Raw genomic sequence first — 12,204 nt, forward strand, 5'->3', positions numbered from 1 at the left:
ATACTACCAGAAACTGTCTCCTAAGACTAGTTCAGACCGACTCTAATGAAACCAACTCAGCTCACTTGTTAGCATACTTAAAAGCAGACTCTACAGATAGTGAAAAATACAGCTGAAATGTTGAATAGACACAGGCAAAAGTTGCTGTGATTTCAAAGCGTTGGTAAACAGTAGCTTTCGGCTTACACAATGCAATGTTCCTCGAAAAACATGACGTACACCACTTACCACTACAGGCAGAATTTTCTTGTGAAGCTAGACAAAAATCTAAAACCCGGCGGAGAAGAGAACATTCCCCCCGTCTCCTCTCTCATTCATAAAAGGGTTGCCTTTACGATAATACCCTGATGGACTGCAAGGACTTTTCCATAAAGCAATTTCACGGGTGTAAATTACTTACTTTTATATGACGGTGACACCCCTCGTTGCAAGCCGGGCCACTTTGGGTAAAGGGTATCTGAAAGGTAGCCACCATTATGGAAAGAATCCAAGTGATTAAAACAAACTGAAGGACAGGAAGAGAAGAGAGGAGAGGGAGAGAAGAGGCTCACAGAAGCCATCCTACAGGCATGCCTGGGGCTGCAGGAGAGAGAGACAGATTAAAGGGCCCGTATTCCTTTTAATGCCTCCAAAAGCTAGCGGACGACTCCGGCACCGGAAAACACTGGCCTTCATTAACACTAAATCAATAGTCGCAAGCAGACCCCTGATTGATTTAATGGCACTGTAACTGAAAGGGGTTAAAAAATAAGCCTCACCTGCAAAGACGTGGTGCCAGGGAAGCCAGGGGTGGAGTATATTGATGCTAATGCAGATGAGAGAGATCTGGTGTGTCTCGGGTTCAAAGGCAGAGAGATTCAGAGGTCCAGTACACTGGCTGTAGAGGTGCAAGTCCTGGTCAATACTCACTAAGATCAGAATATGACTGTAGGCTTTACAGTTTGTCTTGTATACTTGATTTGTCAAGTTATTTACCTGATTAGGGTTATGGTTAGAAAATGTTTTTTGTTATCTTAAATAAATATGGCAATAAATGAATAGAAAATATGAAATGTGCCTTTACCAATATTATTAATCAATATGATCACAGTAGATAAGGTATAAAGTTAACAAATACTTAATTATTAAAAAAATATTTCAACCACCTTTCCCAAATATTGTAGTTGCAGTTTGAATCAATATTTTGGTATTCAGATAATCATGAATGATTATTCAACTGAAACTAATATAAATATTGTTTATCCATCTCCCTTTTAAAATGTAGCACATTATACATCAAATCATTGTTAACTCGTAAAATAAACAATGAAGGTGAGAGCAAGGTTATACACTACAGTAGATCTCCTCTGTACTACCCTTAGTTGGTTGGAAAGCAAAACAAGTTTTTTCTTTCAATTCCCTCTATCTTGTCCTCTGATTCTATATATGTATAGGAAAAGAAAGCAGTCAGTGATCTAAAGTAAATTTTTTGAACCCTTGGGATGGTTTCTTAAACAATGCTATTAGTTCCTAATAGTTTTTAATTACCGGCCTTCTTTTTATATAAATCACCCCCCCCCATGGAACTATTTTTATGGTAGAGGCTATTTGTAGCCGTAATTAAACCAAGAATATGAATTTACTACCTCGCTCACATTCTGACTGTTTCAGTTTTAGAGAGCCATGATTAATGCAAATACATATTGGTTGAGATAACCAATCAGCGGTTAATTTAGCCAAATTTATTGCAACCACCAGAGCGTCTTCACTTATGCTCAGGCAGACAAGGACATAGCCAGCAGTGTAGCGTAGTGTCGTTTGGTAGCTGGTAGCTGCAGAGTCACAGTGCCCCTTGGTGGTGGGCGAGGCTCACTGCAGCCAGCCTCCATGCATAATCAGAGTGCTGGGTCGGAAACAAACGCACAATATTTCTTTACAAAACTCTTTCTATCACCTACAATATAATTTTAAGCATCTACCCGATAATTACACCACTAACCTTATGCCTAACCCTGACCCTAAATCAAGACCCATAGATACAAGTGCAATCACTAACTAACGAACTAGTTATACGCTGTACATTGTTTGAAATCACACACATATGTAGTGATATCTTTACATTTGTTACAACGGAAATATATTTCACCATGATGCACTAATTTATTCATAAGTGGTCCCGATTGACTCTCATTCATTCCATATTACATATGCACACATTTTTTCCCTTATCGTTTGTTTCCAGATCAGCACACACACTGTCCTCTGAGGTATTTAATAGTGTGCCCTGTGCAGCCAAGTACACATCCCCATTCCTGTTTTAGCCAGTCAGAGAACTTGATTAATGATGGTAGGTAGAACAGAGAGCAGCACAGCCCCTCTCACAGCTGTTGGACACCACCTGATGGTCTCTCTCTTATCTCTCCTCTCCCCTCTCCATCTCTCTCCTCTCCCCTCTCTTCTCTCTCCCGTCCTCTCCTCTCGCCCCTCTCGTATCTCGCCTCTCTCCTCTATTCCTCTCCCCTCTCTCCACCCCCAGTGATAAACAAGGGACAGTGTGTGACCAAGTACTACCGCTGGATCCAGAAGAACGGTGGGTACATCTGGATCCAGTCCAGTGCCACCATCGCCATCAATGCCAAGAACGCCAATGAAAAGAACATAATCTGGGTCAACTACGTACTCAGGTAAGGCAGGGCTCCATCTGTGAACTACCCAACACATGCCAGCCAGCGCACAGAAACAGTCTGCTTCCCAAATGGCACCATTTTCCCTATGTAGTGCACTACTTTTGACCAGGGCCCATAGGGTTCTGGTCAAATGTAATGCACTATACTGTATAGGGAATAGGGTGCGACTTGGGAAGCACACACAGCTACACCAGGAAGCAAACACAAGAATTGATTCAGTTTTCATTAAATATTATTTTTTTTCTAGTTTTTCAACCAATGAGATGGGGCACATGGGTCATAATTATAAAGTTATTTTAATCATTTCAGTATTTTAACCATGCATTCTTGTGAATTCCTACTAATCACATTTAGCATTTTTCCCCCCAATTGTTTAAGCGTATTTGTAGTACATCTATTCTATAGCTGCCAATTTGTCATATGAGGATAATGGCATACTTCTGCCAGTATTAGTTTTCTGTAAGGCACTGTCATTGTAAATGATTTCTGCCATTGGCATCACTGAATTGATCATTGTAGAATTATGTCAGCACTCTAAAGTGATTGAGATGTTGTTTTTGTAATTTTTCTAATTGAATTTAGCTACCAGCACAGGGAAAAAAAACTATTTTGTCAACTGTAATAGATTTATCTTTTCAATTGCCTTCCTAATTCTTCCTCACCTCTGCAGGCCCATAGAGCAGCTGTGAGAGCCAGAGAGCGAGGGGCTATGCTTTAGGGACAGCTGGATCAATCAGAACGCTAGGAGAATGGCAAACGCTGTGTGCTGTGCAATCCCTGGCAGGAATCTGTTTTAAATTCTTCTCTATTGGCAAAGACAATGACTTCCTTCCTGTATTGTCCATCTCCTGCAGTAATCCAGAGTACAAGGACACTCCAATGGACATCGCCCAGCTGCCCAACCTTCCAGAGAAAGCCTCTGAGTCTTCAGAGACTTCCGACTCCGAGTCCGAGTCCAAGGAGAACTCTGGTACGGTACCATCGATCAATCAATCAATATAATTGTATTAATAAAGTCATTTTTTGTTCTTGTGTGGCTCAGTCGGTAGAGCATGGCGCCTACATATAAGTAAAATGAATGCAGGCATGACTGTAAGTCACTTTGTATAAAAGCGTCTGCTAAATAGCATATATACTGTACATCAACAGTTGCTTGACAGTGCTTGACACTATAACCTGGCCTAAGATAGATGTTTATTTAGGTAGCAGCCAGCACTACAGTTTAGATATATACAAGCTGCAGGACCATACACAGCTTTGTTCAAATACGGAGTACAGACAAGGGGGAGGAGGGGGCAGGAGAGGGGAGAATGATTTTGGGTGACAGTATGTGGGAAGTGCCAGCATATTGGCCATTGGCACCAGGCCTCCCTCAGTGCCCCCTATGCCAGCGTGCATGGTGAGAGTTGTGACCCATGCCAGCTGCTGCTGGGTAGCGAGTTCTCCTCACTCTGACAGTACGGTTGGAGAGCTCCACTGCTCCAGTATCCAAGGGGTGATCGGGTGCCAAGCCAACGCCATAGCTACAGACAGACAGACAGACAGACAGACAGACAGCCTTCCCTGTAGCTCAGTTGGTAGAGCATGGTGTTTGCAACACCAGGGTTGTGGGTTCGATTCCCACGGGGGGCCAGCACAGAAAAAAAATGTATGAAATGTATGCATTCACTACTGTAAGTCGCTCTGGATAAGAGCGTCTGCTAAATGACTAAAATGAAATGAAATGAAATGACAGACAGACAGACAGCAGTATAACAGCAGTAGAACACCATGGTATTTTGGGAAGCAAAGAAGTGCAGTCTTCAAATTGTGTGATAATGGGAAATATACATATATCTGAATATCATCTATACCAAAATCATTTTTAAAAAGCTAAATATACTGCATGAAAGATTATTTCATTTCCAAAACAGTGGCTATTTAGACATATAATTATACAGAATACATGGAGATTTGAATACTGTTCAGGTTTGCACACTAAACGGCATCTTTCTCCCAGAAGACAACGAGAACTCGAAGTCGGACGGGAAGGGGAACCAGACTGAGAACAGCGAGGACCCGGAGACAGACAGTAAAAAGCAGCAGCAGGGCCAGTCGTCCTCAGAGCAGGAGATGAGGCGTCAGGAGGAGGGAGACAGCTCCTCCAACCCAGAGAGCCAGGAGAGCGAGGATGACCTGGAGCCCAGCGACTGCGAGCTGGAGACCAAGGAGAGCAGACTAGGCCGACTGGGGGGCCTGCACATCAAGGTGGAGCACTATGGAGATAGAGATGGAAGAGTGGAGCTGCACAACTCGCCGTCCTCCTCTGAAGAAGAGGAAGATGATGACGATGATGAGGAAGATGATGATGATGACGACAGCGTTAAAGACTGTGACAGGGCCACTGAGATGCTCGCCGCCCCCGCCGCCAGCAAGCAGCAGAAGCGTAAGAAGAGGAGGAAAAAGCAGAAGTGGGACGGTAGTCGTTCTAGACGCCTGCGCCTCTCCTCTGCCACCACCAGCCCTGGCACCATGAACCACCCCACCCTCCTGCTGCCCCCCTCCCCTGCCAGTGCATCCGTGCTCAAGATCAAAACGGAAATGTCCGAGCCCATCAACTTCGACAACGACAGCAGCATCTGGAACTACCCTCCTAACAGGGAGATCTCCAGGAATGAGTCCCCCTACAGCATGACGAAGCACGTCCCAACCCACGACACCTTTCCCTCCCCACAGCCTGGCAGTCTGCAGGTCTCCATCCCAGACTCAGTGCTCACTCCCCCAGGAACAGAGGGAGGAGGCGGGGGTGGAGGAACCAGGAAGGGCGTACCCCCCTCCTTCAACGGTAACAGCAGCGCCCCCTCCTCGGCCTCCAGCGTGGCCAGCCTGGCCCCTCCCTCCAGCTCTGGCTCCTCCTCCGACCCCCTGTCCCCACCCCTCTCAGCCTCGCCGCGCGACAAGCAGCAGGGTCAGGGCACCCCCACCACCTCCAACTCCTCCTCCTCCCTGCTGTACACCAGCGACCTGGAGGCCCTGCAGAGGTTGCAGGCTGGGAACGTGGTGCTTCCTCTGGTCCACCGGGTCACCGGCACCCTTGCCACGACCAGCACTGCCGCCTCCCGGGTGTACACCACTGGCACCATCCGCTATGCCCCCGCCGACGTCACCTTGGCCATGCAGGCAGGCGCCAACCTGTTGCCCAACAACGTTGCCCACGCTATGAACTTTGTGGATGTCAACGGTAGCCCCGGGTTCGGCATCGACCCCAAGACGCCCATGGAGATGCTGTATCATCACGTCCACCGGCTCAACATGGCTGGCCCCTTTGGCGGTGCCGTGTCCGGCGCCAGCCTCACCCAGATGCCAGCAACCAATGTATTCACCACGGCAGAGGGACTGTTCTCTACTCTTCCATTCCCTGTCTACAGTAACGGGATACACACCACACAAACTCTGGAGCGCAAAGAAGATTAAAGCAAAACACCAAGACCATATTACTGTGTTCAACTGTCAAAGACTCGTTGAGGCATAAGACTGTGTTTCAAGTGGAAAATAAATATATTCTAGCACTTTGAATTTGAGCTAACGAGCTTATATAATAGAAATGAATGGCCCCATGTCTTTCTATCTTTTCGCTCTCTCTCTACTGACTCCCACTCTATCAATCTCTCGTTCTCTTCTTACTCCTCTTACAGTACAATGGACATTTTCTCTGATCAAACTAAACGGACTATTCTTTATTGTAAAGAATTCCTTTTTGCCTACAGAGAATGCATATTACCGTTGGTCTCCTACTGGAGTCTTGGGTAAACTACTTTTTATTTGAGTTGATTATGTTGCATCTTTATGAAGATGCCTAGTGTATTTAAAGGTTGATGGCGGAAAAGATGTTTCTATGGAAAGAAACCCTTGGATGGTTTTGCTCCACATCTTGATGTGATCAAGGTTGACGAAGACAAAAGGATGTTCCCTGTTTGACATGGTCATAGACATAACCTTAAAAGAAAGAGATTTGAAAGTTATTTCATAATGAGGGAATAGTTGTCTATTTTAGAATTAATTTTGATTCTTTTTTTTATAGCTCAGATTTAACTTGCAAATCAAGCATTAAAAAAGCAATTTCATCCGGGTATTGACCTGTGAATAGAATGTTACTACAAATCCCAGGACTTTGGAACAAGAGACAGGTCAGTACGAGATATGTGTATTCTCCCGGTTCCATTTCCTCGGTTATGTCTCAAGTGACACCCTATTCCCTTTATAGTGCGCCACTTTTTACCAGGGCCTATGTGGCTCTGGTCAAAAGTAGTGCACTATATAGAGAATAGGGTGCCATTTGGGATGCACGCCTTCTCTGCAGTTCCATGGTGCTACTGTTCCATCCAGTTACTACCCTCCTTCAGCAGGCTGATGTAGGTTATTCTGTTCCACAGCTCTCTCACAGAGATGAGTGATTGAGTGACAGCTGGGGAGATTTCCTTCCTTCGGTAAAGTCAAACCTCTAATCAACATATTTTCATGTTCATTACTACTCCCCTCAGTCAAGTTGTTTGAAAGGCTCGGTCGGATTGGGCCTGAAGGATAGAATATACCTATATGGAGCAGGTTGATTTTGGTTGTATTTTTTCAAAACTAGATCACTTTTTCTCAGTGTAACTGAGGCTAATTTGCATCATTAACTTGAAAAATGAATGTTTAACTTTGACCGGCTTCTGTCAATTGTTTTTTCTACTCTACCCTTCCTCTTTCTCTTCCATCCTAAACCTCACTACTATCAACAACGGTCTCCCAAATCTGTTCTTCCATCAGCCATTGTCGGACTCTCTGAAATCACATATCAAGGAGATTGTAATAAGGACATGCATTTCAATCAAACGGAATATGAGTTTTTTTTTTTATCACATTCCCACATTTTTTCTCTGTTGCCAAAAAAAAGTTATTTCACAGTTTGGTGTTAAGAACACTGTGATTGTTGTTTAAAAAAAATAGTAATAAAATGGAAAAACTGTCACTTCATGTTTTGACAGCCGTCCATCAAGTCATCTATTACCAAGCGTGATAACCGTAAACGTGTACAATGTGTAAGTGTCACTGGCTGTCAGTCTCCATAGCGATTTCAGTGTGTGTTACTATATGCAGTATATACTGAGCTGATGTAGCCGTTTTGTCCTTTGTCTTCTCTGTGCTTTATCTGTAGTCTGGGGTTGGACAGGGAACGTTTGTAACCCTCTCCGTCTCCTCTGCAGTCTTAGTGGACCCGTGGAGGTTAGTGGATTTCGTGTGGTGGCCTTCCAATGTAGCGTCACCTTTTTGCTGCTTCCTTTTGTCTGTATTTCTTTCTGTTTCTGCTGTTGCTTTGCTGTTGTGTAGTCTACAGACCTCTCTTTCTCTCAGAGATAAAAGTCTCTTAACTAGCTCAAAGGTTTAAGGAGCCATTTTTTGCCACTGAGGAATTCTGGGATAACAGTTTCCAGCTTGCATTTACCTACACTACGAAAAATGACAACAAAAAGCTAAAGTAGCATTTAGATGTATCTTCTAGACTGGAACCATAAAAGCCTCAGTTGTGAAACATTCCCAGAGTCCTTTGTGCTTCTTGTATGCATTGGGTGTATTTCATTGGTTTCCACCAAACCTGTTGACTTCAAGGACCCTGCAACTTACAGGACAAAAAGATCACGGTAGCATTTCAGGACAATAAACAATTTTAAAGATTTCTAAAGAAATGAAAAGAAAAAATATTTCGCACTATAAATCTATTTTTATAGCTAGGTGTTTTGGAAATGCATGTTAATTAAGTTGATTGTTTGGTTTAATTAATTTTGTTCGGTCCAGCAGCTTTGTCTCAACGTTCAGTGTTTTTTAGTCTGTCCAGCAAAGGGAGGGGGAGCCTTTGTCTTTTGAAATGAATCAGGCTACTCCCCTACATCAGGAAACAGTGTCTGTGGTTTCTGTGAAGATGTGTTGTTACTCAAATCCAGGTCATGAAATAAATGTGTTTTTAAAAAAAGAACAAAAATTGGGGGTCGGTTGGTTGGAACGGTGGAATGGTTGCAGGAGAGCGTAGTGTCACCACTTGAGATTGATTCTATCCTAGATGTTAGTGTTTTCTACGACGTAGCGAAGCGGGGTGAGAGTGGGAGACTGTCGGGTCGAGGGCAGCTCACTTAAAACAGACACTGTGGACGGACCAGGAAATACACCCATATGTTACAACAGAACAGCAGGATGAGCTGTTTTAATGTCTCTGTGACTGTGTTGTGTCAAAATGAATTGCTGGTGATTTAAACTTAAACTAATCTCAGCTACTGTCAGATAAATAGTGTTTAAAATTAAAATATGAAAAATCACTTCATTACCTGTGAAGACTGTGTCCGTGTTTTTAACTATTTCTTGTACAATTATACAGATTCTTTTATGAGGAACTTGGTGCCAAGTAGATGAATACTACAGGAGAAGGGGATTCTCTTAGTATCAGTGTTAACAGTGTTATAAATTCTAAATACAAACAAATTAAAATATTAAAAAGAGAAAACGATGGTACATTTATTATTTTATTTGTTTTGTTTTTTTCTTTGAAGAAAAAACACATAACTAACTGAAGCTAACTTTGAGTGCCTGGCTTATTTTAAAACATTTTGAAAAACATATTTTTATTTTCATTTACCATGAATAATGCTGCAATTTCAGAAATGTACATACTTCATTTTACGACAGGGTTATTTTATACTTTTGTAGGTTTCCATCCATTCAAAGAAACATGTCATACATGGTTGTTCTTTCTGTAACAAGTTTTTTTTACCATCTTACATGTGCCATATTCATAATAAACTTCTCTTGGATTTGTTCACATCTGGCATCATTTATTTTATTCAACCATCTCAATGACTACCCCACACCTCAGTGAGCTGCCTCAATTTTTCTTTCTTTCTTTCTTTATGCCTTTCTTTCTTTTCTGATCTTGCTTGAAAAAAAAAAAAGTGTACCGGTCTTTAATGCTTTTCCTAGTTGGAAACTATGTTATGGGAACATTGCTGGGACATCCATTCAGGTATGTTCACACTCAACACTCCTGCCATAACGGTAGCTATGTCAGACCCGCAGTCCTGGATACACCAGGTTCATCCCCCTCCAATCAGAAGACTCTGTTAATGATTTCATGTAGTCTGATTGATCACATCGTTATATGATTCAGCAGAGGGTCAATCAGAGTGCAGCTAGTACTGTTTGTTGAAACATACAGTATGATGTTAGCTCACCCACGGACAGACAATACTGTGATAATGACCGAAAGACTGTTTAACAACAAGACAAATGAAGCGACTATCATCACATGGAATAACACTCACACACACATCATTATCTTGGACAGACAATCTGACTATCTTGTCAATGTCACTGTGGTGTAATACCAGTTTAAAGCTGAAACTGTCTTTCAAACTAGCTATATCCTCTACAATGTTTTTGTCTCATTTTGTTTGACCATTAGGCCTATCATGCCTAGAGAGAAATGCAGCTAGTGGAAATGCATTGAAAACACTGACGTCTTATTGAATGCCATAGTTATCCGGAGATACTGTATGTTTGATCCGAGTAATGAGACAACCAGACTAAGCGGCAGAAAATAAATGTGTAGAACATTTTAAACACTTTCCCCAGTTATTGCCGACAAGGCCTGTCTAGAAAAAGGATGCCCATGTCATCAACTGTCTCTCCATTGGTGATTTTGTAATGAGCATAATCTGTTGATATCATTTTTCATATTAAATGTGATAAATTACTAACGACATCTGTAATAAATGCAGTAAATGGTATGAACATTTTGAGTGCTTCTTTTATCTCAACTGGTGTTTCGAAAATCTGGAAACAGTTTTTTAGGTGTTACACCTGGTAAATGAAAAGGCCCCCTATGAGAACAGCAAGACTGATGTTGGCCCCATGATCATTTGAATGTGAGACCCCTGGCTTAAAGGTTGTTTAATACTGAACCCGTTTTGATATACAAATGCATGGGCAGAGGATCGTTGTAAATATATTTGTTGAATCTATCAATTGACAGACATATCCCTTGATTAGCACCATGTTGCAAAGCTATATGGACAATGAGTCTGTCAATCTGTTCTCTATGATATTTGTCGGTCTGTATGTCAAGCACAAACTGCTGCCCATCTGTCAATCTTCCTGCCATGATTTCAGGCAGCGGTGAGGAGAAGAGGTCATATCATAGCAGAAGCCCGAAAAGGCAATCCAGCCCATTTTAAATATTTTACACTATTTTAAATGAGGGTTATGAATGATAGATCACAGGGCAGAGAGAAACTATGAACCTGAAGATTCTCTAATGACCTCAAGCTGTCCATCTCAGAACTCATCCAACCAGTCCAGGCTTCTGATTCTGATTTAGAATCTCACAGTGTTCTGTTTGTACACTAGAAAGATCACCCATTAGACTGATAGAGCAACCCTTTCAACGAGCAGAGAAAATCACTGCACAAACAGGAGAGGCTTAAAACGAAGTTCATTTTCATTAGTTTCATTACAATTTCATTGCTTTGCCCTTGGTTACATTTTGTATATTTCGGTCAAAGTTATGAAACTCTCCTTGCATTATTCACAACCATCAAGGAAAATTGCACACACGCATAAAACATGAACCCATAACTATCAGGGCCGACTCCAGGCATAAGCGACATAAGCATTTATTTTTTATTTTTTATTATAACTCAGTCGGGGTCTCAACTTACTGTTGAGAGTTAGAATAGTAGAAAATGTGGTTGTGCATCAGCAGTTGTTCTCTTGTTATGTCAGTCACTGATAGTCACTCAATTACCCATGTCAGGTAACCCTTTCTAGATTGTTAAGTTAGTCTATCTATAATAATCACGGCCAAGTACCGACCGGGCACGCAGATATCATTAACATGGCATAAGTCGTGGCAAAAACTGTAGAATTGCAGGAAATTAGCTTTAAAACCAAATCTCACTTACGGGCCCCCAAAAGTCTGAAACAGGTGGAAACATGTATCAAATTGTTTGAATTTGATTTCTGAAAATAAATACTCAAACACTGTTGGTGCCAGTTTACAATATGCAATTTATATGGTAGGCTAGTTACCCTAGATGTATTTCATTATACTTTTTAGAACACTCAGTTAGCTCATTTGAGAGCTTAAAGGGCAATTTCACCCCTTTTCAACCAAATTGTCATTATCTCCAGCACAATACCAGTGTCTACATGTGTGAAAAATGTGTACATACACTATACTGTAAGTAAGACCAACACTAGACAATTCAATCAATATTGGTAATACAGGGATAATTTATATATTTCAGTAAATTCATGCATCTCACAGAATGAATGTTTGAATTAATGCAGGTCTACTGTTGAGATTATTTTTATTGCATTCTTTCAGCGCACGTAGGGGGTAATTCAGACCAGTTACGTGCACGTAAGTTTAACTTTATTCCCTTTTTATGCAGTTCTCTCTCTACCCGTATTCTGACCGTGAATTTAAGCATGAGGTAACGCATGTGACAGCCAGCTATTCATTTCTTTGGGG

At 42.0% G+C, this 12,204-nt stretch overlaps 1 protein-coding gene across 6 annotated transcripts in view; it reads left to right on the forward strand.

Annotated features, from left to right (window-relative positions):
* The window catches only part of npas3 (neuronal PAS domain protein 3), a 341,058-nt gene extending 331,561 nt beyond the window's left edge, over nucleotides 1–9,497 (forward strand). For 5 of the 6 annotated variants that reach the window (XM_045717645.1, XM_014194380.2, XM_045717650.1 and 2 more), the window contains 3 exons: nucleotides 2,516–2,663; nucleotides 3,521–3,636; nucleotides 4,666–9,497. In XM_045717645.1, coding sequence (XP_045573601.1) covers nucleotides 2,516–2,663; nucleotides 3,521–3,636; nucleotides 4,666–6,119 — 1,718 coding nt within the window. In that variant the 3' untranslated portion in view covers nucleotides 6,120–9,497. The remainder of the gene's footprint in view (nucleotides 1–2,515; nucleotides 2,664–3,520; nucleotides 3,637–4,665) is intronic. The other variant, XM_045717646.1, reaches the window with a different exon arrangement.
* Nucleotides 9,498–12,204: the final 2,707 nt, after the last annotated feature.

This window comes from Salmo salar, chromosome ssa01, assembly GCF_905237065.1.
Source record: "Salmo salar chromosome ssa01, Ssal_v3.1, whole genome shotgun sequence".
NCBI classification, from domain to species: domain Eukaryota; kingdom Metazoa; phylum Chordata; class Actinopteri; order Salmoniformes; family Salmonidae; genus Salmo; species Salmo salar.